Source organism: Mustela nigripes, chromosome 17 (genome assembly GCF_022355385.1).
Source record: "Mustela nigripes isolate SB6536 chromosome 17, MUSNIG.SB6536, whole genome shotgun sequence".
Lineage (NCBI taxonomy): Eukaryota > Metazoa > Chordata > Mammalia > Carnivora > Mustelidae > Mustela > Mustela nigripes.
Window position 1 is genome coordinate 8,594,589 of NC_081573.1, and position 24,992 is coordinate 8,619,580.

At 58.3% G+C, this 24,992-nt stretch overlaps 2 protein-coding genes across 5 annotated transcripts in view; both read right to left on the reverse strand.

The window, feature by feature from the left end:
* The window catches only part of NECTIN2 (nectin cell adhesion molecule 2), a 26,472-nt gene extending 17,045 nt beyond the window's left edge, over positions 1–9,427 (reverse strand). For 2 of the 3 annotated variants that reach the window (XM_059382182.1, XM_059382185.1), the window contains exon 1: positions 9,106–9,427. In XM_059382182.1, coding sequence (XP_059238165.1) covers positions 9,106–9,193 — 88 coding nt within the window. In that variant the 5' untranslated portion in view covers positions 9,194–9,427. The remainder of the gene's footprint in view (positions 1–9,105) is intronic. The other variant, XM_059382183.1, reaches the window with a different exon arrangement.
* A 5,828-nt stretch (positions 9,428–15,255) lies between these two features.
* Positions 15,256–24,499, reverse strand: BCAM (basal cell adhesion molecule (Lutheran blood group)). 2 transcript variants are annotated; one of them, XM_059382178.1, is made up of 15 exons: positions 24,387–24,499; positions 22,436–22,557; positions 21,671–21,896; positions 21,517–21,587; positions 21,211–21,307; positions 20,946–21,128; positions 20,387–20,523; positions 19,863–20,019; positions 17,813–17,928; positions 17,563–17,704; positions 17,251–17,387; positions 16,921–17,065; positions 16,684–16,828; positions 15,816–15,933; positions 15,256–15,729 (listed from the first exon to the last, which is right to left on the reverse strand). In XM_059382178.1, the coding sequence occupies exons 1-15, from the start codon at positions 24,466–24,468 to the stop codon at positions 15,724–15,726; spliced, it is 1,884 nt and encodes a 627-aa protein (XP_059238161.1). In that variant the 5' UTR covers positions 24,469–24,499; the 3' UTR covers positions 15,256–15,723. The 2 variants fall into 2 exon arrangements, with proteins under 2 accessions (XP_059238161.1, XP_059238162.1); XM_059382179.1 differs by lacking the exons at positions 19,863–20,019; positions 20,387–20,523.
* Between the last annotated feature and the right edge of the window lie 493 nt (positions 24,500–24,992).

Below are 24,992 nucleotides of genomic sequence, written 5' to 3' on the forward strand. Positions count from 1 at the left end.
GAGCCCGATGCGGGACTCGATCCCAGGACCCTGAGATCATGACCTGAGCCAAAGGCAGCAGCTTAACCCACTGAGCCACCCAGGCACCCTGAGCTTTTTTTTTTCTTTTAAGATTTTATTTATTTATTTGGGGGAGAGAGAGAGAGAGCACAAGGAGGGGTCAGAACAGAGGGAGATGGAGAAGCAGACTCCCAGCTGAGCAGGGAGCCTGATGTGGGGCTTGATCTCAGGACCCTGGGATCAAAACCTGAGCCAAAGGGAGACAGATGCTTAACCGACTAGGCCACCCAAACTGCCCCCATCTTTTTTTTTTTTTTTTTTTGGAGGGCTTTCTTGAGATATCATTCCCACTCACCCACTGAAAGTGTCCAATTCAATCACTTTTAAAAAACATTTTATTTTGACAGAGAGGGATCACAAGTAGGCAGAGAGGCAGGCAGAGAGAGAAGGGGAAGCAGGCTCCCCGCTGAGCAGAGAGCCCGATTCCAGGACCCTAAGATCATGACCAGAGCTGAAGGCAGAGGCTTTAACCCACTGAGCCACACAGGCGCTCCTCAATGACTTTTTGTATATTCACAAGAGTCCTTGTATATAGTGTCTGTTGCTATAATCAATTTTAGGCCACAATTACTCTTCCCCAAAGAAACCCAGTGCCCATTATCAGTACCAATACCAGGCCTTTGTTCTCTTTTTTAGAGCTGAATAATATTCCATTGTCTGGATGTACCATGTTCCCTTTATCCACGCATCAGTGGACAGACGCTGGGGTTGTTCCCACTTTTTGTCGATTATGAACAAAGCTGTTATGAACATGTGCATACATGTTTTTGTGTGAACGTGTATTTTCTTTTTTCACTTATCTTGTTCTTTCTAAAAAGGTTTTGTTTATTTATGAAAGAAAAAGAGGGAGAGCACGCGAGAGTAGGGGAAGGGCAGAGGGAGAGAGAGGCAGAGAATCTCAAGCAGATCCCTGCTGAGAGTGGAGCCCGTGGGGCTCAATCCCAGGACCCTGAGATCATGACCTGAGCCGAAGGCAGAGGCTTAACCCACTGAGCCACCCAGGCGCCCTATTTTCTCACTTGTAATAGAAACCAGGATGAAGAGGACTGTGGGTCTGTTATGCCAGGTGGGAGGGCACAGGGACTGAGAGCACACTGCCTGGGTTCGAATCCTGACTCCGCTATGCCCTGCCTATGCGACTTTGGGCAAGTCATTTGACCTCTCTGTGCCTTGGTTTCCTCAGCTGTAAAATGAGGATAATCACGGGGCCCACCTCCCAGGGGTTGTTACAAAGATTAAAGAATATTTGTGGAGCACTTAGCTCAGGAGCCACAGGAAACAGGAGATCAGTGTTTGTTGAATAAAGGCGGGCCAGGTAGGTATAATTACAAGTGGCACTTGACATTCAGTCTCGAGGCGGGTCAAGGGCATGTGCCCTGCCGTAAGGGGGGCAACAGCTGCGCAGCTGTCTTTGATGGAGATGGGGCGTGGGGAGTGTGTGCGGCCACCAGCCCCACATGGGAACCCAGGAAACATTAACAGGAGACCCTAAAGATAGGGTCCCTAGCAGAAGGGAGTTCCACCAGCGGGGGCAGTCCCAGAAACTTCTGGAAAAAAGCCATCGGTCAAGAACACTGCGTAATAGATATACCATCTCACAGAATTCCCACGCATGTCCCCAAACAGCCCAAGAGTTAATATTTTGGAAACGGGGCTTTCTCCCCTTTGGACAGGCCACACTACTGGTTGTCACGGGTTTCCTGCTGACTCGGTCCCTTTCCAGGTGGGTGTCCATATTTTTGAGCCTCAGTTCCTCCATCTGTAAAATGGGGATGTTCACAGCACCCTCCAGGGTCCCCTGTGAGAGTTCCATGGAACGAATTGCTCCCATTAGGGCTCTGCAGGGCCTGGGGCCGGTGAGTCAAACAGGCCGTTAGCCGCCCGCCACAGGCCAAATCCAGCTTCGCTTGTATTTTCTTTTGGCCCACACAGCACTGTCTCACACATGAACTAGCACTCAGTAATCTACTAACCCACCGAAGGGCCTGGTGATTAATCAAGATGTGGGGCTCCTGTGGGTCCCCAGTGGGGTGGAACGGAGGAAAGGCTGCCTCTTCCTTCAGGGGCCGGTGCCCTTCACCCACCTGGCCTCCAAAGGCACTGAGTGTGGGACAAAGGTCCCCAAAGGCTCTGCTTCCTTCTAGCTGGGTAAGGACGGTCAGGCACTCTGTCAGGAGAAACCATCCGACCTCGTGAGCTCTGGAGGGAGCCAAGTAGGGTGGGGCCAGTGAGTTAGGTTTTCTCCTTTGAGGCAAGTGGGAGCCATGGAGGGTTCCTCAGCAGGAGAATGACTAGGCTTAAACCAAGGGAACCTGAAGGGCAGGCGGAGCTGGTTGGAAACCTGGCTAGCCAGCAAAAAGTCCTGACAAGGGCTCAAGAGAAGCTCTAGAGGTTGAGATGGAGACCGGGAGCGGGGCAGCAGGTTGACTCCTTGAGGGGGTCCATGCAAAAAAGAGCAACTCAGCAAAGAGGTCCTGGGTGCCAGAGGGTTGGTCCCCCCAAAGACGGGATGTCTGTTGTTCCCCACTGTACCCCCAGAGCCCACACCAGGGTCTCGCATATAGTAGGTGCTCAATGAACACTACCTAACAGGAGTGCCTGGGGGCTCAGTCAGTCAAGTGTCTGCCTTGGGCTCAGGTCATGATCTCAGAGTCATGAGCTCGAGCCCCATGTTGGGCTCACCGCTCAGCAAGGAGTCTGCCTGAGATTCTTTCGCTCTGCCCCCTCCCCTGTGCATGCACGCATGCACACACTCTCTCTCTCGAATAAATCTTTAAAAAATACATATATAGGGGCGCCTGGGTGGCTCAGTGGGTTAAGCCACTGCCTTCGGCTCAGGTCATGATCCCGGGGTCCTGGGATCAAGTCCCGCATGGGGCTCTCTGCTCAGCAGGGGGCCTGCTTCCCTTCATCTCTCTCTGTCTGCCTCTCTGCCTGCTTGTGATCTCTCTCTGTCAAATAATTAAATAAAATCTTTAAAAAAAATAAATAAAAAATAAAAAATACATATATATACCACCAAACTAATGTTTGGCTCTGTGCTGGGTGTGGTGCTGCAGGACAAGTCAGGTGCTTGCTCTCCAAGAGCTGACCATGTGACAGGGAGGCAAATGTTGCACCAGTGGGCATCAGCGTCAAGGATGCCACAGACTGAAGGTGGCAGGAGTGGGGTTAAGAACCCAGAGCCGAGGCCTGACCCAGCCAAGGCAGGCCGGGAGGGCTTCCTGAAGGAGACCTGATTCCTTTTCCAGGGAACCTGAGCTCAGGCCCACAGAGCCCCACCCCCACCTTTAGGCCCCTGTGTCCCTTCGGGGACCCAGATTTCCCATTCTAAGGGAGGCCGTGTGATTGCGGAATGCCTGTGTCTTCTGAGGGAGGTGGCCCTCCTGGATCTAGGGTCTTGTCTCAGCACTGCCCGCTTCAGAGCATTTAAAAAACCCACTCTTTGGGGCGCCTGGGTGGTTCAGTCAGTTAAGCATCTGCCTTGGGCTCAGGTCACGATCTCGGGGTCCTGGGATGGAGCCCTGCATCTGGCTTCCACCTCAGCAGAGAGTCCGCTTGTGCTCACTCTCTCTCACTCAAATAAATAAATAAAATCTTAAAACAAACAAACCAACCCGCCCCTTAACTTCTCATAGGGCAGGCTCCTGAGGCAGGTCTTTGGGCCCCAACTTTCTGCCCCAGAAGGCTCCCCCCCACCCGGCCCCCCGCTCAGCATTTCCTCTGTCTTCCAGCCTGGACTTTCATGACTTCCTGGAAAAGTCACTAGGGGAGGGATTCTTTGTCCTGTTAGGCTCACAAGCTAAGCCCTCAGTGTTTACAACGGGGCCTGGCTCCAAGGGGACTATCCCTGTTGGCTGAACAAATAGGTTCTAAAATCCTCTGGCCTGAAGAGCTGTATCATTGGGGGGCTCCCCGTGTGCTCCCCTCACTCGGGAAAGAAACTAACGCCTTTATAGCGGCCCGGGTTTCCCAGAATCCTCCTTCTGGTCCTGTCTCCCACCCCCTGGGCTCTCCCCACTCCCTCTCTCATTTCCTTCAGGTCTTTGCTGGGCCAAGTAACCCCCCCTTCGCGCTAATGATAATAACAACCCCCCACCCCCACCCCAGACCCCGCTTCCTTTTCCTCAAGGCACCTGATGTGTCTTTGCCATGGAACATCAGGGCCCGGGGACTGGGATCTTCGTTCACTCCTGTGGCTCTGGAGCCTAGAATGGTGCCTTGCACACTATAGGGGCTCCATAAATATGATGAATGAATGAATGAATGAATGAATGAATGAGACAAAGGCAGAGGAACAGTGGTGTACCCAACTGCACAGGCTGAGGCTAAGTTAGGGCTTTGGGTGCCCCAGAGAGTTACACGTGGGGTGGGGGGGGAGGGTGCAGGGTTAGGTATGTGCCTCTGAAAGAGCCCTCAGAATGGGATGGGGCAGGGATGTTGGGGGGTTGGGGCTGTGAGGAAGAAGGCTCAGCCAGACCAGAGGCAAGTTTAGAAAGTGGAAAAGGCTGGGACCTGAGGCCGAGGGGCTGCGGGACTTAGGGGCACAGGGGTGGGCCAATGTAGGCATGGGAATTGAAGCCAGTGCGTTGGGGGGATGGGGTACGGGGGTGGGGGGGTGCAGGGGGCTGGTAGCTGGCCTAGAATTAGAGTCTCAGTGTCCAGTGTGCTGCTGGGCGGTGCCAGAGCCCTGACCTTGGCTGGGATGTGGCCAGCACCACAGTGGGGGAGAGCATGGCCCAGGGAACACAAGACCTCACTAAACCTCCTTCATCAGCAAGCCAGACTAGTGACAGTTTCAACGTGGAGTCAGCGGGGTCCCTGGACACACTTCCTCTCCCTGTGGCTAGGCCTTCGGGTTTACGGGTAGCAGAGCAGGGGCTGCCTGGGGACAGTACGAGCCCAGGAGGAAACTGTGATGGACAGAGACACAGAGCCTGAAATCCTGAGATCTGGGGAAGGATAGATCAAGGCAGAAAGGCGTATGCATAGGGCTTACAGCACCCTAGAGGAGGAGTGGGCCAGAGGCCCTGACTACTGGGCTCCTGCCTGGCTGGCTCCCCAGGGCTTGGCTCACCCCCTCTGACCCATAAACACTGGGACCTGCCCTGCAGGGCGCGGCCGGACTCAGCAGGCCCTTGAAGGCCAGCGTGCTTGGAGCACTGGCCTCAGCTGCTGCCTCAGCCACCTTGCTAATTAATTAATTGCATTAATCACAGTGCCCACCCCCACAGCGGACATCCGGGAGCCGGTCTGGGTTTGGGGGGGCGGTGAGCAGCAGCAGCTGCCGCCAGGACACAGGCTTTTTGGCTGTGCCCAGGACTTCTGCACCTGCCTCCCCATCTCCCTTGGTCATCTCTCAGATGGTGGTTATCACTCCCTTCCCCAGGCTGAAATCTCCCTGCCTTCCTGCAGGGGCTCGACCACCCTGAAGCCCTCGCCTATGGGGTCTGGTATTTCTGGGGTGAGTCTCTAGGATCGCTCTTCCTGGCTGAGCCCCCTGGACAGAAAGAAGTGCTCATATACCCAGTCTACATGTGCCCCCAAAATGTTTCTGGCAACGCGACTCTGGCCTCCCTCTTACAGGTCCTGTCCCTTTGATCTCTCGTGTCCCAGAGCCCTGAGTGAGTGCCTACGTGCCTCCAACTCCTAAGTAGGGTCTCTGGCCTCTACCTCCGTCTCTCTCAGAGCCTCTGTTTTCCTTCCACGTCTCTCATGTTCTCTCTGACAGTTGTACTGAAACGTAACGTCCATACCATCCAATCCAATTCGAACCACACCGTTCAGCACCGTCGGTCTACTGGGACACTATATTCATATGCTACGTATTCGGTATATTTTATATTTACAGATTGGGGACTCCCCCAAACCGGAGCCCATCTCGGAACATTTTCACTAGCCAAAGAAGATGGCCCACATCCCTAGCTGTTCTCGTATTCTCCTTTCTCTATGTCTGACATCTGAGAGCCCAGTCTCCCTGGGTCTGGGTCTCCTGCCTCTGGAAACTGGGTCCTTGCATTGACTCCTGGGGTCTCTAATCTCTCAGGATTTCTGAGAGTACATCTCTCAGGGTCTCTGGTCCTGGGACCTCCCTGCCTGCTAGATCTCCCCATCTCTGCCCATCTCCCTACATCTCTGATAATACTTTTGTGTGCCTGGGCCATCTCGTGGGTCTCTCTTCTCCTCCCCCTCCTGCTCCATTTCTCAGCCTCACTGGGACATTAAAAATGTAACAGCGTCCCTGGTGGGGCGGAGGAGCTGGCTGGCATGCCTAACTCCCTGTCCCTCCCATGTCCACCATTCCCTGGGGCCCCCACATGTGCCTGGCCTTGAGGCTCTCCTGTGCCCTGACCTCCCTGGGTCATGACATCAACATCACTGATGGCTGGAGGCTTTTGGGCTCCCAGCCTGTCACCAAACCTGTGTCTCTCTCCTTAGGCAGTTCTTGCCTTTATTCTGCTGTCTCTGTCCACCCCCCCCCCCCCCCCCCCCCGCCCTTCTCTGTCCCCTCTCAGTAGCTTGCTGTCCCACCCCTGTGGGCTGTAATTCATTCTCTCCCATCTCTCCGTTCCATTCTAGTGTTTGTCTCTGATCCCAAGCCTAAATTTGTTTCAGATGCACACTCCATGGGCTTCTCTCCCCATCCCTGTATCTCTGCCCTCTCTGTGAGTGGCCCTCCCCTCTTCTTCTGCCCCCCCCCCCCCTCCCGCTCCTGCCCGTGGGCAGACCCCCCCCCCCCTCGCTCCCCCGTCCCCCTTTCCTAACAAGAAGAGACAGCAGGCCCGCCATCCCCTCTCCTCCCATCCCCTCCACTACCGTGGGGCTGCCTGGCTGATGAGGACGAACAGTGAAAGCTGGGGAGGACCCAGCTGGAGGCCCAGGTGGTGCACCCTCAGTCCGAGGAGGCCACGGAGGGGGAAGGCTGAGGAGCCAGAGACAGGTAAAGAGAGATGGGTGGAAAGGAAAGGGAGAGAGCTCTGTGGGACATGAGACAGCCAGGGGACCAGAGAGAGGTGAGAAATGGGGGGGGGGGGCAGGGAGAGAGGGAGGGAGGCAGAGAAAAGCAGGGAGTGTAGGCACAGGGATGAGGGGTCAGGAAAGGGGAAGGCCCTCCTCCCCAGGTGCTAAGAGCTTTCGCATGGGATCAGCAAGAGTTCTGAATCCTCCTAATGGCCCTGCAGGGAAGGGGTTAGGATCTCAGTTTTACAAAGGAGGAAATGGAGGCTCAGAGGCCCCCGGTGGAGCAGAGCCAAGAAAGGCTCTGAAGTCTGCAGTCCGGCTTCCAGGGGACAGGCTGGGGACCCTGGGAAAGAGGCTGGCCCTTTTGAAACCTCTGTGTCCCCATCTGCAAAATGGGAACAGGAATAGGATGTGCCTCCCAGGGAGATCTAGAATCCTCCAGGAGATCATGGATCACGTCAAAGCCTGGCTCAAGGTCAGGCGGGTTTGAGCATTTCCCCAGAGCAGCAGGTCTGACCTCATCTCCCTACCTCTGACACCGAAGGGGAGACAGTACCCAGCTCTAAGGAAAGGCTGGGAGACAACTCAGAGACATGCTGGGAAAAATAAGGTCAGAAGGGTAACCAAGGGCTCCCCCAAGACATCTCTCCCCACCCTCCCGGGCCCGCCTACACTTTCTGGGCAAACCCTTGGGAAACTCCAACATCCAGAGTTTCTAGTAGAGAATAAACAGCCCGGTCACCTGCAAGGGGCGGGGCCAAAACCTCCTTCACCTCTTTCCTCCCAGCCCCTCCCTCCTCTGAGAGCTGCGCCCTCCCTCCAGGGGGTTGAGGGGCACGGGAGGGGGCTGGTGGGTAGAGCGGAGGGAGAGGCGGGGGATTAGGGCGGCGGCTCCGCGCGTCCCCCCCCCTCCCCGCAGCGGCTCCGGGGACAAGGGCGCGACCAAGAGAAAAGATAAGGTCCCGAAACCAGGGAGTCCGGAATCGGGAGTCGGGAGAGCGCCTGCCCCTCCCTCCCGGGTTCAGCCAAAGCGAAACTGGTAAAACTTCCCCAGGGACGTCCCAGCCGACGGTTCACAAGGCGAGGGAAGGGTCCCAGCCTGTGGGACTCAGCTGCTCTTTCGGCCTGGGACCCCACCGACCGAGCTCCAGCTTTCCAGATAGAGTCTCTGGCCCTTGATTACATCTAGAAGCCAAGAACACGGTCCCCCGCCCACATTTTATAACTGGATTTCAGAAGACATTCCAACGTTCACAATTAAATCTGAGGTCCACGGGATAGAGCCTCTTCCACCCTCCCCCCAACATTTTACCTAGGAGTCGGGAGACAAAGCCCCCTGCTCACAACCTGGAACCAAGTTTGTGCCCTGTCTGCCCCCAATTTGACGAGGACCCAGGACATATAGTCCCTAGCCTTCATTCTGCCTGGGACTCAGGAGACGGAGCCCCCAGCCCCTAATTTTTCTGGAGCCCAGGAGCCAGGCCCCAGCCCCTTGTTTTCTGGGGCTCAAGAGACAGAGCGTTCATCTCCCTGAGGCCCAGGGTCGCTGGTACTCATCCTTGGCCCTCCAAGGGACCCAAAGTCCGAGCTCCCGCGCCCTCTGGAGGACCCGGATATCTGGCCCCTACCCTCAATTCTCCCAAGGCCTCAGACGCCCAGCCCTGGGAGAAGGAAAATGGGGGGATGGTCTTGTCTCCTGTCGCGACCCTCCCGCTGGGGGAGGGGGCAGAAATTCCCCACATGCCTGAGGGGGTAAGCGGAGACGGAACCCCAGATCCGGTTGACAGCTCGGTGCAAGGTGGGGAGGGGGTCACGACGACTTGGATTTAACCCTTTTGGTGTTAGAATCTGAGGAAGGGGGAGGAGGTAACCGAGAAGTCCGGTGTAGGCTGGGGGAGTTGTAAAGAAGGGTGATGAGGGGAGAGGGCTGCAGAGAGGAAAAGGTCGGAGTCGGTAGGGGCCAGCGAGGAAAAGGGCTCGAGAGAGAGGGCTCGGTGAACTGGGGGTGGAGCTCAGGCTCCCCCCACTCCAAAGGTGGGGAAGGGACTGGGTCCGCGCGGGGGGTGGGCGTCTGTGGTTTCTCACCGGTTTCCCGGAGCAGAAGCAGCAGCAGCGGCAGGAACTGCAGCGTCGGCGACGATCTCGACGGCGGGAGGGCTGCGACCCGGGCCATGGGGGGGCCCGGGGAGGGACTGGGCCCGGGCGGGGGCCTGCGGGCCACTCCGTGAGCGCCGATCCGCAGGGCGGTAGAGCAGGTGTCTGAGGGGCTCCGGCTCTCGGCCGGTTCCCGCCCGGTCTACTCTCGCGGCTCTGCTCTCGGGGCCGGGCTCTCCCCGCTCGGTGCCCCCGGCCCCAGGCTTCTCTCCCGCAGCTCGGACTCGCTGACGTCACAGGACCCCCCCCCTCCCCCCCCCCACCCCCCCCGCGGAGCCGACCTTGGGCTCCGGCCCCACTGGCTCAAGCTGTCCCGCCCTCTCTGAGATTCCACGCGGGTCCTCCCTAGGATTCTACTCCCGCCCCGCCCAGCACTCTGCACCCGCCCCTCCCAGGATTCTACACCTGCCGCTCCCGGGTATTCGATCTCGCCCCTCCACTAGAATTCTATCTCCGCCTCTCCTGGCGTTCAAACCCCGCCCCTTTGCCCTCCAGCAGGCCACCCGCGCCCCGCCTCCCCCGATCGCCGGTGGCTCCTTTAAGGTTCTGTCACGCCCCCTCCCGGGCTCAGGGCGCTCTCCACCCCCTGAAGCCACGCCCCTCATAGGCCCCGCCTACCCACTCTCCCTGCAGTTGGTCCAGCCTCTTCCCTGGAACTCAGTCCCGCCTGGACTCAGCCCCGCGCGAAGTTCAAGCCCGCCCCCTTCGGCATTAGCTGAGGCCTCGTCGTCACACCTGCGTGAGGCACGTGGGTTGTAAGAGGCCCGCCCCTCCTGGAGTCCCGCCCCCAGGCTGAGACCACCGCCCCTTTCCCCGCCACCAGACTTTCCCAGTTCTTGTCTCCCGCCCAGTATCTGTCTCCATCTGGGAGCGTCTCGGCGTATCCTGTCTGTTCCCAATCTCTGCCTCGACTCTGGGCGTCGCTGCGCCATTCCTGTCCAGATTTCTCTGTCGCTCTCAGTGTCTCTGGCTCTGTCTCTCTCTCACCATCTTTGATCTCCTTCGTCCCTTTATTTCTCTGACTCTGGGTCTTTCAGTCCTCACGTCTCGGTGTCGCTTTGTGTTTCTGCTCTTTGTCCTTCTCTTCCCGTTACTGTGTCACTTGGTTCCTGTGTCTCTGTCCATCCCCTTGTCTCTGTCTCTGTCTCTATGTGTGCCCCTCAGTGTCTGTCGTTTCTCTCTGTGTCTCTCTCGATGTCTCTGTTCTGCCTCTCTTCTCTGTCTCTCGCTCCGCGCATCCCCTGTCCTCTCCTGCCTCGGGTCCTCACCTCCTCGTTACCGCAGCCTCCCGCCAGGGGGCGGCACAGACCGGCCCCGCGCTCCTCTGGCCCTGCGGGGCTGGGCTAGGGTCGGGCCTCCAGGCTCCGTCGGTCCCTCCCCTTGTCCTTGTCCCACTTCTCCGATCTTCCCAGCCTCCTCGCGTCTTTGTGTTTCTAGTTCTGACTCGGCCCCTTTGTCTCTCCCCGGCGGCGCCCGCTCCTCCCCACCCCCACCTACCTCTTCCCATTCCTAGGACTGACCGGGGGAGCTGGTGAGGCCGCCCAGTGTGTTGGGGTGAGGGCGGGAAGCCGGAGGCTGGGGGAGGGGGAGGAGGATGCCGCTGAGCGCCTGAAACCCCCCCAACCCCGTTCCGGTTCCTCTAGGGCGAGGGTATCTCAACAGGGGGCAGATGCTTGAGAGCTTCTTGCCCCAGCAAGAGGACCCCCTAGACTTGCCCTCCCATTCTTCTCATCACACACCTGAGTTTTCCTCCCCAAAGGGCAAGGTCTCCAATGGTAGGGATTCTTACTGACCTGCCTTCAAGTATTGGTAATGATACTATTCATAAATATATTTGCAATGTGCTGGGTACACATTTAGGTGCACTGTATTAGCTCAAATAACCCACATGGGACCCTATGTAATAAGGGAACTGAGGCACAGAGAGATTAAATAACTTGGCCTAACAGTTACAAAATGGCAAATCCCAGACTGATGCATCTTAGTAAATTCCTCACAAGAATCCACTGGAGGAGACATTATCGTGATCCCCCTTTCACCGAAAAGTACACTGAGGCTCTTTTGCCCCAAGCCACCCAGCAAGAAAGTAGCAAGCAGGGATTTGAACCCTGGCAGTCTGCACTCTTAGCCTTTCTACCTTAGGTGCCCTCCAGATAATGCATATCTCAGGCTTGGCAAAGGCGGGACAAGTAGGTTCATAATAGACGTGATTTCTTTGTCCTTCTCTCCCCACTCTGGGGCCAGACTAGATGGCCAGCATCCCTGGGTTTTATGTCGCTTTGCTACTAATTTGCTTTGCACAATCCTTGCCTCCCCTGCATCCCCCCCCCCCCCCCCAACATCCTGTTCTCCCTTGAACATGATTCCCAGTCCCCAGTGAGATTTCTTCCAGGAAGGCCCCCAGCACCTGCTCTTTTCTGGACCTGTCAAAGAGTGAGCTCAGCCTTCCTGACAGTTCTTTGTGGAGCCCACAAAGGAAGCCATAGGAGGGTAAGCTGGAGTTTAATGCCCCTTCACATGAAGAAGGGGACATGCATTAAGCTGAACGCTGCTCTGTTTGTTGACAAATGCCTGGGTGGGTCTCATGCCTGAGGAGTCAGCCTTGAGTGTTGAGAAGTCCCATGACCCTTCACTGAAGAGCCGTAACCACCCGGAGGTACAGGCACAAAGCCAAAGTCTTCCTGCTGAAGCTTTGGGGTTGGTGCCAAGTATTTACCTGCCTGGCAACCTGTCACCTCTTTTTATTCTCTCAGCAGTGCCCGCCACCCCACCCCACCACCAAGTTTTTATTCTCTCAGCAGTGCCCGCCACCCCACCCCACCACCAAGTTTTCCTACAAGGAATCCCCTACGCTCGGTCCTTAAGGTCCACAGTGAGCCTGATCCTGTCCTGGCCAATCAGAGCATGTGGTCAATCCCCTGGCCACAAGGATTGGTTCACAGATGGGGGTGGGACCCATTCCTATCCAATGGGAATTAGCCCTGAGACTTCAGACTTCTTGAATGAATAGGGAAAAGACACACTTTTTTTTTTTTAAGATTTTATTTTTTAAGTAAACTCTACACTCAATGTGGGGTTCAAACCTATAACCAATGCTGAGATCAAGAGTTGTATGTCCTACCAACTGAGCCAGTCAGGCACCCTGGAACACCGTTTTTTTGTTGGGGGTTGGTAAACTGGTAGGGTAGAAATCTGGAGCTGGGGTGACTATTTTCCTTTTTTTAAGATTTTATTTATTTATTTAGTTAGTTAGAGAGAGAGAGAGAGAAAGAGCAAGCACAGGCAGGCAAAGTGGCAGGCAGAGGCAGAGAGAGAAGCAGGTTCCCCACTGAGCAAGGAGCCTGATGTGGGACTCGATCCCAGAACCCTGGGATCATGACCTGAGCCAAAGGCAGCAGCTCAACCGACTGAGCCACCCAGGCGTCCCTGCTGGGGTGACTCTTGAGAGAAAAAACCCTTGCCTGTGCTTAGAGGACAGAATTGTGAAATGGAAAAGGACAGCTTTTTTTTTTTTTTTTAAATTTTATTAACATTTAATGTATTATTAGCCCCAGGGGAGGACAGCTTTCTGATGAGACTATTTGAGCCCCTGGATCCAGCTATGCCTGAAGGAAGTCAGCCTTTGGTCATCCTGGTTATATGAGTGAATAATTTTCCTTTTCACTTACACAAATTTTTTACTCCCCCCCCCCCCTTTTTTTGGTCATTTGCCACCAAACATATCCTCACTAATGGAATCTATAGGAGTCCATAAGAGGCACAGATTCCTATAAAGTTCCCAGGGCAGGGAAATGGGAGTGAAAACTTCCTAGAATCCTTCAAGAGGTCCAGGCTATGAAAGACAGGCAAGCTTCATGACAATGGGGGAAATGGGGGAGGGCATTCCAGGAATAGTTAAGTTATGAGGGCACAAGGCGGGGACATGTGTGACAGAGGGAATGGTGGATTATGAGTGAGTGGCAACATTTTAGGTCCTAAACGGTGAAGGGTGGCTCATGTTTTTGAGAGCAACAGGGAGCCACAGAATGCTGATAAAAAATGGTAGTTTACTCCAAACTTGCTTTTACTTCTTGGAGCCTCAGATCCTGCGGGCTCCCCCTTTCCATTCCCCTAGACCCTTGGCCATGGTGGGAGGGATTGGACTGAGGGCACAGGCTGCCATCTGTATGCAAATCGCCTGGGATGGCATACAGATGAGGGACCTTAAGCAAATGTATGCCCTCCTGGGAGGCAGGCCAGGACACTCCCCTCATTAACTCAGGGACCAGGTGCAGAGCATAGAGAATCCCTCCTCCCTGAGATCCCCTCTCTCCCCTCCCCCACCATCTGTTCACTCCCCACCCCCAGCTCCCCAGATCCCCCCTCACCAATGTCTGCTCTTACAGTAATATCTCTCTCTACCTGGTCCCTTCCCTGGACCAAGGGACGTGATTTTGCTTTTCTCTCTGACTCTCCATTTTCCTTGGATGGTGATACTACTAATAATAAACACGTACTGAAAACATACTCCGTGCCAGGCTTTGTATAAACACTTTCCATGGTTATCTTATCAAATTCTCTCAACCGCTCTCTTGTGTCTGCTGTATTTTTTTAAAAAGCATAGTCACTTCTGCCATATAGAAAACAAGAAAGCCACGTGAATCAGGAAGCAGAGAGATGAAACAAAGAGGGTTTTTTCAGAGGCAGCTCGCAGGGCCTGGTAGACATGTTAAGAATGATCTGGACATAGATGGGAAGGATGGAAGGATTGTGTAAGCCCCAAGGGTCCCATGTGTCGGTGAGGGGCTTCCTGCTGGTGACTCCAGCTCTGTTCCCTGAATCCTGGGCCCAAGCCATGCCGTTAAAAGCCATGGCCGCCAAGCATGTTATCAGCCAGCTACAGTCATGGCCAAGAGCATTTGCCCCCTCCCCCCACTCCGTGGCCCTGGCGCCTTTGGCGTGCAGAACCCCTGAGTTCACCCTCCACTGTGGGCATCAGAACCACACCATGGGGAGACAGGACTCGGGAGCCACGTGCACCCCAAAACTCTGGCAGTGGGGACCTGGCTCACTTGTGCCCTGATCTAAGTGGGTTAACCTGCTCCCTCTCTTTTCTCCAGCTTCTCTCATTTGTTTTAAACCAAGATTCAATAAACAGTGGAGTTTGGGCATCTTCATGAGGCTGTGAGCTCTTCTTCTCTGGGGACCCCGCACATGTGGCTAAGTCCCCTACAAGGAGGCCCTCCCATAGCAGCTCGCCACTTTCTCAGGGTGACAGATCCCACTCTGTCCATTTTGTGGATAAGCAAACTGAGGACAGAGAAGCCGACGCACTTGTGGGAGACCCGAGGCAGAAAACATCTGAGCGCAGAGACCTCCAGGCGCACACACGCCTTCCAGCGGCCCCTCCACTGCCCAAGGTCACATAGGCACCCCTTCTCAGCTGCTCCTTTCAACCTCTTTTCTTTCCCTTGCTGACTGTAGTGATCTTTGAGTCTCAGTTTTGTTTCTCTCTTTATCCCTATTTGTCTGTCTCTGCCTCTCTTTCCCCAAATCTTTGTCTGTCTGACCCTAAGGGCTTCTGCAGTCTATCCCCGCCCCCCATCTCCCCCTCTTTCCATTCCACTCTCAAATCACTCTCGTCCTCGACCTCATTAAGTCTCTCTAACTGGCCTCAGTCTTTTCTGCCCCGGAAACCCTTTTGTGGGTTCCTCCAAGTCACCCCTCCTTCCCTAGGGAATTCTCAGTGGCAGGAACCATGCCTTTCTCAGAGGGGCAGCTCCAGCCCGAATTCCATCCACTCTGGCTGCTCAGAGAAAGCTTTTCCTCCGTGATGCAGTTCCCACTTGGTCTCTGCAAGAGAGCCTGGGGACTGCACTTAAGGGAACCGTACCCCACCCTTCAAGCAGGCGCTGAACACCGTTAGGACCCTTGGGTCCTCTCTCTTCCACCCTTGGCCAGCAGAGTCTCTCCCTGCTCTCTTAGCTCTTCTTCCATGACATCAGACTTCTCCCAGATCTTGCAAGGGGGGTGGGGAGGGAGCATCACCTGCACCCCCTTCTCCTCTCATCCTCCAGAAGAGGCTCTGGCCACAGCATGGTGTGACGTGACAGACAGCCTTTATTCCAGACTCCAGTGTCCACAGATGATGGGGTGGGGGGGGGGGGAGGGGGCGGGGGGGGGGATCCAGTGTCAGACTATGCAGCAGGACGTCAGGTGGGGCGGGGGGACCAGCGATGCGGGCAGGAGGTAAAAATTGCCCTGGCCAGCCGACCCTCAGAGCCTTGGAGCCTTGTCTTGTCCCGGCCAGGCCCTGGGCTTGGGTCCAGGAGCTATTCTGGGGCCTGGGAGAGTCACATTCCCTGGAGGAAGGTCCCCTCCTGCCCCGCCCTCCCTCCGGCAAGCAGGGGCTGCTGTAGGTCCCTGCCCCGCCTGCAGAGGAAGGAAGGGAAGGGAGGGCCAGAGGGGGAAGAGGGAAGGTGGGGGCAGGCGGAGGCTGGGCAGAGCTGGTTATCTGATGCTGACTCTCTGAGGTCAGGTCCAGTGGAGCCTCTCTGAGGTCCTCCGAGCTCAGCACTGGGAGGAGGGGGAGAGGTCAGCCTGGGCCCCCCACATCCCCCGGCGCTCCCCCCCACCCACAAGGTGCCTGGGTCCTCACCCACCTCATCTCCGAAGCCCCCGCTGCCATGCCTGGCTCCCCCAGAGGCACCTCCCATGAGAAGGCCCGTCTGCTCAGGCCGCTCTGACCCTGAGTGGCTCAGCTGTGGGTCTCCAGGTGGCCTGGGGGCAGGGGGAGAAGGTAGCCGTTGGAGGTGGTCCTGCCTGGAGGCGGGGGTTGTTTGGGATGAGGATGGACTTGGGGGACATGGGCCTGGAGTGGGATGGGGATGGGTTAGGTAACAGCATCCGGGTTGGGGATGGGGAGGTGAGGACTTAGCTAGGAATCAGCTCCAGGGATGGGTTTGGGGATGGCTGTGGCCTGGAGCTAACGGTGGCCATGCGATCAGGCCAGAGGGGACGGACGGAGAAGGAACTGGAGTAAGGAGTGGGAAGGAGCTGGGGATGGAGACCTTCTCGGTCTGGGGAGGCAGCTGAGGGAGAACCTGGGGTTCAGGGTGAGGCTGGGGTGTGTTGGGGATTGGTGTTGAGGCTGGAGACATGGTTGGGGATGGAGAGGTTAGAGGCGGACAGATTTGAGGTTGGTTATAAACCAGGTTTGGGGATGGGGATGAGGCTGGGGTTGCAAAGGAGACCGAGGCCTCAGATGGGCTGCGGCAGGGCTTGGAGATGGGGTCAGGGATGGGTCTGGGCTGGGCATGGCTGTGGATGAGGTCTGAGGTTGGCGACGGGACTGCATTTCATTTGGCAATGGGGCCGGGGCTGGGAGGTATTTGGGTCTGGGGTTGAGGATGGCATGTGGTTGGTTGGTCATGGGCTGGGTTTGGGCTTGAAGTGGGAGGTGACATCAGAGGTGGGTGGAGGGATGGGATGGGGTCACAGAGGTCAATTCCAAGGTTGCAGGCCACTCACGGAGCCCCCTTTTCCCCTCGCCGGCAGCAGCCGGGGCGACCCTTGCGTCTCATGCAGTAGAAGGCAGCGACGACGAGAAGCAAGAGGCCCACGCTGACGGCCACGGCCATGACCGCCACGCCGGCCTGGGAAGTCTGGGGGGCCACTGCAGGGGCGGGAGGGGGGGGGGGGGGGGGTCAGCTGGCAGGGCTCTGTCGGACCCTGGGGCAGCCTCCTCCCACTCCTGCAGCTCCTCACCAGAGCCAAAGTGGAAGACATGCTGCTTCTTCCCGTGGGTGTTGGAAGCCTCGCAGGAGACGCCTTCTCTGCTCAGGGCGCTGGTCACCTTCAGGGTCAGGGAGCTGCTCACCCAGCCCTGCCCAGTGAGGGCCGGTTCTGCTGGCTATAGATGCTTGGGTTAACCCCAGCGCCTGGGATCAAGGGCTGGGGCGAGGGCAGAGGGGAGGATGTCCACCCCTCAGGAGGGGTGCAAAGCTGGGATCAGTGAGGGGGGGCAGGGTCCCCTGAGGGGCCTGGGGAGGGGGCCTGGGTCTCGGGGAGCTCAGGGTGGACAGGGTGGTCCCTTACGCTGCCACCCAGTTGGCTCCAGCTGAGTTTGGGCTCCGGGTAACCGCGGGCAGAGCACACCAGCCTGACTTCATCTCCTTCCCTCCAGCCGCCCTCTGTCTGGGGCTGAGTCTCTTCTGCACTTAACTGAGGTGGCCCTGGAGGTGGAGGGGGGAGGGAGGGAAGAGTAGGAGGTCCGTTGGAGAAGGGGAAGGAGGGGGAGAGAAAGAGAAGGAGAGAGGGGCGAGGACTAACAGGCAGAGAGAGGGTCCAGCCCTTGGTTCTGGCGCTCCCACTCCCATGGTCCCCATCCGGACCTGCCCCAGCCCGAACCTTGGACCAGCAGCTTGAAGCTCTGGGTACGGCTGAGGAGGGGGACCGTGGGCATGGAGGCCTCACAGACGTAGGTGCCCGCAGAGTCGAAGGTGATGGAGCTCAGGGAGAGGGTGGGGCCGTTCCCCAGGGGGACGAAGTCCTGGCAGGGAGAGAACAGGGAGGCCAGGTGGGTTTGAGGACGGGGTCCAGGGAAGGGAGAGGGTGCGGGCTGAGGGTTCCAGGGCTGGGGGCTCCTTTCCCTTCTCACCTTGGTCCAGCGCAGGGCAGGGGTGGGCAGACCTTGCACTGAGCAGTTCACAGTTGTGCTGTTACCCAAGTGTAAGGAGAGCTCCTCCCCGGTGCTGAGCTCGAGGGGGTCCAGGTCTGGAGGAGGAGGGCAGACTGTCACCTTCCCCAGACCCTCCCCCATGCAGTGAGGGGCTCTCCAGGGCTTTTGGGGGTGCAGATATGAATACACGACCCTAAGAAGAGCCTGTCAGCATTCCTCCGTTTTCCCCACCTCCACAAGCTTACCACGCTCCCCTCCAGCCCAAGTCTGGAGCCCAAATCTAACAGCAAACCTCATGGCCAATTCAACCACCTTCCTCCAGAGTGGACCGGGGAGGTGGGAGGTGTGTCCCTTCTCTGATTTACCACCCAAACCCCATCACCCATCTTTCTATCCAGTTTTGTTTGCTCTGCCTCTGAAACGGACCCTCCCACTTCTCTCCAACTCTGACCTCCAGGACCAACAGCCTTGACTACTGTAGTCAGCTCCTCACTGGTCTCCCTGCTGGCCAGGATCCCGGGCCCCTCTATCCCCAGAGCTGCCAGATGGATCTTTTGTGAAAACACACACAGGTCAGCCCTGCTCTCTGCATAAAATCTCGCTGGGGCTCCCTCTATGCCCTTGGCATAGAGGCTAAATTCCTTGACAAAGCCTACAGGAGCCTGCCTGGTCTGACCTCTGCCTATGTCCTCAGCTTTGCTTCTCATCCCCCCACCTTTGTCCTGAGCTCCAGCTACCCTACTCTCTTTCCATTTTTCTCCAATATGCCATGGTTGAGTCCTGTCCCAGGGCCTTTGCACTTGCTGATCCCTCTGCCTGGAAGCTCCTCTTTGGGCTCTTCGTGTTTCTGATTCTATTCTTTGGTTTCCTACTTAACTGAGAGGCTCCTCTGACCCCCTGTTGTGGATGCTCAGCTTTCCCCTCCACACTGAAGGATTTATTCCCCCAGCTGTTGAGAAGGATGTCAGCTGTCAGCCCTCAGCTGTCGGCACCTTTCTGGGAACTACCTCAGCTGCTCAAGGTCATGCCCCCTTCCTCAGGCGGCCCATGTGCAATGGCTGTTTGACATGGGGGTAGAAAGGTCCAGCCCCCTTGCCCCAACTGGGCACAATTATGAAGACCAGCTTTCAGGTGCCCCTCAGGGCCAAATGAGACTTTTGCAGCCTGTCTTCTGCCTCTGCCCACTCCTGCTTCCTTCCCTTCCTCAGCCTCCATAGATGTGGATCCCAAGGAACGTCCTATAAACTTCCTGCCTGCAGATCTCCAAGTCAGAATCGGCTTCCTGGGACGGGACAGAGCCTGTAACATCCTCCCTCTAAAATAGTCCCCACTCACCTAGCCAATTTCGTATCCCCTCCCTCTGGGTTAGTCCCTGTAGCTGTCCCATCACTACTCAAAGTGTCTTGTTCCCCACCTACCACCTGTCCCCCCGCCTGGGCTGGGAAAAGAAGGTGGGGACTGAACTATGTTGTTCACAGCTGTCTCCCCGACCCCAGCCACAGGGTCAAGCCCCAGAAAAGGAGGCAGAAGGAGTGCCAAGGAGGGACAGACCCTTTGCCCAGGGCTCGGGTGCAAGCAGACTCAGAAGGTTTTCTAGAAGACTGGGACCCTGGAGACTTAACTAGACGTGGAAAGTAGAAAGCAGGGGAGTGGACCTAGACATGAGGAGAGGAGCTCGGCTGGGATGAGAAGAATGCCTGGGTGGGGAGAAGCATCAGGCAGAGGTGAAGCCCCCAGGTTGGCCTAGAAGGCCGGGATGGATCACATGGGCTTTCTCCCAGGGGCACTGGGGAGCCATGGCAGGTTCGGAGCAGGGGGCAGTCAGGTTTGTGCTTCGGAATGAGCTCTCTGGCTGCCTCCTGCGGGAGACTGGACGGGGCTGGGGTAGGCCCCTGGGGGCGGAGGGGGCCATCGCAGACCAGGAAGGACCACAGAAACGGAGAGAAAGGGTTGGCGGCGGGGCTGTGGGATGAGGACGAGGAGGCCGCTGGTGCTAGGGCCCCCCTGCCCATTCTCCCAGGACGCTCACAGGCCACGCGCAGCTCCGCGGTTTTGGAGAGCACCGCGTCCTCGGCAGCGTCGTAGTCCTCGACCCTGCAGCCGTAGGTCCCGCTCTGGCCCCGCTGAACCCCCTCCAGGGTCAAGTTCCCCTCAAGATTTGTTTTCAGCACGTTCTCCTGCTTGTCCTGGGTGACCAGGGATGAGGAACCCGGCTCAGGAGCCGCCCCGGTCCGGCGGGGTCCTGCTAGGTTGGGGCCACCCGGGTCAGAGTCAGGCACCTTGTAGGTCAGGGGTTCCCGAGTTAGTGTCCTACTACGGTTAGGGCCCCCTCAAGTAAGGGGCAGAGGCCCTGCTAGGCCAGGGGTCCCCCAGTTCAGGTAGCAAGTTAGGACGCTCTCAAATAGGGCCTCAGGGGTCCTGCTAGCTACTGGGTCACCAGCCAGGTGCCCTGCTAAGACAGGGGCCACACAGGTGAAAGGTCAGAAGTTGGTGGAGGCCAATAGGTCAGAGGTCAGGGGCTGGGACTTCCAAAGGAACGATGGAGTGAGTCACCTGAAGGCGGAAAAATACGTATTCCATGCTGGGGTTGCCGTCCCCCCGGCAAAACAGCTGGACAGAGTCACCCTCGCGTACCCAGCCCTCAGTGGTGGACGGGCTGCCCACCCAGAAATCCACGTTCTCCGTGGGATCTAAGGGAAAGCGCAAGAGGGACGGTCGGGTCAGGACGGACTCATGATCAGGGTTAAGGGTAGGTCAGGTCAAGCAAGGGTAAGAGGCAGGTCTGGGTTAAGGGAAAGAGGTCAGTGCCGCAGTCAAGGCGCAGGCTGTGGTTGGTCAGGGGGCAGAGGTCATATCCTTTACAGCTCAGGTTCGCACTTAGTCTGACATCAGGGACCAGAGGTCAGAGGTTGAGTTGAGAGAACAGGTCAAGGGTCAGACGTCCATGCGGGCGACAGGTCAGGGTGAGATTCCAAGACCCAATTCGGTGGAGCAGTTTAGTCCTGAGACGCCCCGGGTTTCAGGGTGCTGGACAGGGCGCTAAGTCAGGGCGGGCTGCTGGTCAGCTAGGAGGGTCCAAGGTTGAGGGAGGTCAGGTCCCGCAGGGACTCACAGTGCAGGGTCAGGTGGAAGACAGGGCTGTCCAGGCGGCCGCGTCGGCCCATGGGCAGGTTGTAGCTCACGGAGCAGTGGAAGCTGGCGTCCCGATGGGCCTTCCGGAGCCGCAGGTAGAGGGTGCTGGTGAGAGACTGCAGGCCCGAAGCCTCCCGGACCGTACGGCTGGTCATGTAGCCCTCTGGGAGAGAGGGAGGAGGCGGTCAGCGCCAGCCGCCAGCCGGCTCCATCCCACGCCTACCTGGGCTCGGGCGATTGCTCACCTGCGTTCACCTCCATGGGCACCCTGAGCGGCTGCCCGTTCTGATACCACGTGATCTGGGGGGCGGGGTTCCCGTTGCGGCTGTTGCAGGTGGCGATCTAGGGCAGACACGGGCAGACACAGGCGTGGCCCTGGGCTCTGACCCAGGCCTCTGTAGCCCAGGCCCCTCTTTCCTCGGGACTTCTCCTCACTCAGGTATAGGAGTCTGGGTCCCCCCAGCCCAGTCCTCTCCCAGGATGCGGGAGTGCAAACCTCCCAGCGCTCTCCTCTCTCAGGACCTTGGAATCAGGGTCCCCACCCGAGGTACCTCCTGGGCAAAGTCTTCCACCACAGACAGGATCCCTTTGTTGGGGAAGACCTCCGTGGCCTCAGGTTTCGCTGTGGGGGAGATGTTACCATCAAGAGCCCCTTTCCGGGGCTCTCCCTTGCCCTCCCCTTCTGGGGTGCCGGCAGACACTCACCGAACATGCGGAGCTCTGTGGTGGCCTCGGTGCTCGCTGCGCCCGCCCTCACCACGCACACGTAGCTCTGCTCGTCTCCCACCTGGGCCTCAGTCAGCACCAGGTGGCCCTGGGAGTCCAGCTGGTATGGGGGGCTGCGGCCCCGGGAGTCGTGCACCCGGCCCTGGAGCTCGGAGCCCTGCTGCTGGGCTGAGGCCAGGCGGTGGCGGACCCCAGAGCGGTCTACCTGTGGGCGGGGAGGGCCTCAGCGTGGAGCTGGTCAGCTCCTCCCTCTCTGTCCTGCAGGTCATGTCTCTCTTCTTGTCACCTCCCTCTGGTCTGGCTCTTATTCCTGGGCCCCATGCAGTGGTCTCCTCTCTCTTGGTCCCTCATTCTCCATCCTGCTCTGCTCCTGTCTCTCCTCCTCTCTCTGCCTGTTCCTCGGCCTCTTATCTCCTCCTCTTTTTTTTCTCTTCCTTTAGTTCCCCACCCCGCCCCCATCTCTTGCTATATCTTTGTCTGTTTCTCAATGTTCTCTCTCAGGAGCCTATGCTCCCAAGGGGGGAGATCTTCCTTCTAGTCTCAGCTGTGCCCAGAAGCCAGGGGACCTTGGAGAAACCTTCCGTTTGCTGGGCCTCAACTCCCCCACCTGTAAAATGGGAAGGCAGCTGGATGGAGCTCTTCGGTCCTTTGGGCTCAGATGAGGGAACGAATGTGTGTAGCCCTGCAGTGCGCTGACTCCCAGCCCCCTTGGCTGCCCTCTGGTCCCCAGCAGGCAGCACTCACCAGGAACCACTCCAGCACAAAATGGTCGTGGGCCGCCAAGGCGGTGCAGTTCAGGGCGACGGGCTCCCCCTTCATTACCTCCACCAGGGACGACCCAGGCAAAGGCTCCTCAGCCCGGGCACCTGCAGAAGAGCCACTGAGCTCTTTCTGCCTCTGAGCCCCTCCTCCCTCAGACCCAGGAGTCCAGACCCTCAGCCCCTCTTCCTTCAAACCCAGGAATCCAGGCCTCCGGCTCCCTCATCCCTCGGACACAGTTCAGACCCTCAGCCCCTCTCCCTCAGCCCTAGCTCCCGCCTCCCTCCATTTCTCATGTCTGCATCTCTGAGCTTGCAAATCCATCGACATTTCTCTCCATTTCTCTATTCACAGAACTAAGGGCTCCTCCCCTGAGTCATGTAGGACCCTCTGTCCAATCTTCCTGGTGGGGGGGGGGGGTACTGCACCTGTCCTTGTTCCTCCCATTAGACCAGCCGCCCCTCAAGGGCAGGGCCAGCACTGGCTCATCCCTTGGCCTCTAGCACCCTGCACAGGGTCTGGCGCGGTGCCCGGGGTTGCTGTCTCTCCATCTCTGCCTGTGTGTCTCTCACTCTGGGTCTCCATCTCTAGGTCACAGTCTCTGCCTCTCTGTTGGCCTGGCGCTCCGTCTCCATCTCTCTCAGCCCCTGGGTCTCTTGTCATGAGTCAGGGGGCTGGGGCTGCGCCTGCAGCTGAGGTATGGGTGTGTGGGGGCGGTAAGGGGGGACAGGGCTGGGCAGGTTTCAGGAATGTGGGAGGGACAGGCTGGCCCAGACCTGCCCCACCTGGCGCCAGAGCCCCCTACCCGCCCCTTGGCCCCTCTGCCTCTTTGATGGAGCAGGGAAGGGGGTAAGGTGCGTCCCCTCCGAATAGGAGAGGGGCGAGGCCCAGGAGCCTGGATCCTGAGGCGGAAGGGAGCCAAGGTTTGGTGGGGGAGGTGGTAGGCTGGAGTCCTGCCCCAGGATCCTGGCAGATAGAGCTGTTCCCATTGGGGAAACCATGCTCTCTCACCCTCTGGGCTGGCATCCTGGCATCAGCTCTCACTTCTTAGAACCTCCCTTCCCTTCCCCGCCCAGCTTGACCAGCCCTGCCCCTGGGGACCCGCTATTCACCATGTTTGTGCCAGGGGCCTGGATTCCCAGGCACCCACCTCTGGCCCAGGCCTGTCCCAGGGGAGGGGGTGTGGGGCCAGGCTGGTGCCTGGGGCTAGTCTGAGTAACAGACAGGAGGACAGATGGAGAGATCTCTGTGCCCTCATCTCCCTGATCTCTCTGTCCCTCGGGTGCCAGCCCCTCTGGGCCTCCTCCCCTCCCACCACCGCGCAGGTGTGTGGATTTATCTCGGGCCCCAGGAAGGGGGCACTGTCACTCAGAAACACTTTGGTACACCAACATGGCCTAGGGCCAGTGTTCCAGCCCCTCCATGAGGGAGGTGGCTTCCTTAGGGTCTGGGCTCTGAATCCAGGCTGGGGGAACCCTCAAGAGCACGTGACTCACTGGGCTCTAGCCATAGGGTCCCTGGCCCTCGCAAAACTTGAGAACCTTTCTGGGGGAAGCCCTAGGGTTTGAGTCTCCTGTGTCCTGGGGGAAGCCACTCCAGCCACTGGAGGCCTGGACCCCTGGGTCTGAGGGAGCAGGAGTCTCGGGACCCAGATTCCAGGCGCGGAGGGCCCTCATTCCTTGGTCCGGAGTGCAGAGCGGGCTGAGTTCCCGGGTGCTGTGTAATCCACTGCTCTGGGATGCCCAGCCCCTCTGCCTAGCTGTCCCCAGGTCTCCCGTTGGGAGGGGTATCCCCCATGCTCCTGTATCCCTTTTCCTCGGGGGGCGGGGGTCTCAGGTTTGGCTTCCCGGGGTCCATGAAATCCCCTTCCACCTTCCCTTCCTGGGGTCCCCAGGGACCGCCCCCAGTGGCGTCCTGCTTCTTGCCCGAGCCATACCTGGGTGCGCTCCCAGCAGGAGCGCGAGCACCAGCAGCCGCGGGGCCCTGCACCCCCGGGCCGGGCCGTCCCGGGGCTCCATGTTCGCGGTGGCGGCGGCGGCGGCGGCGGCGGCGGCGGCGACTGGCGGGGCTGCAGCTCGGCGGCCCCGGGGGCTGGGAGCGACCAGGCCCCGCCCCTAGAAGCCCCGCCCCTCCCTCCCGGCCCCCCCTTCGTCCCCGCCCCCCCAAACCCGGGCGCCTCGCCAGGACCTCCCACTGCCCGGAGTGGACCTCCCAGCGCTCGGCCCCCGGAGCGGGGCTCCCTCTGCCCCCAAGTCCTGGTCTGCCCGGCTCAGGCTGACCAGTGCCCCCGGCGGTGGCCTGACAGACCAGTCTAACTAGTGTCCTGAGCTGGGACCTCACCGCACCGTGGACCCTCTCCCCCTCATTCTGACCGGGGACCATTAAGGGATGCACTGGCCTCTTCCAGTGGAACCGGTGGTTCCCGGCGTGACCAGCGGCTTGCCCTGTCCTCTCCCAGTACAACCAGTGGCGCCCAGCTTGATCACTGGCCTAGAACATCTTCTCCCTGTATGCCTTGTGAGGCCCTCCCCTGTAGCCAGTG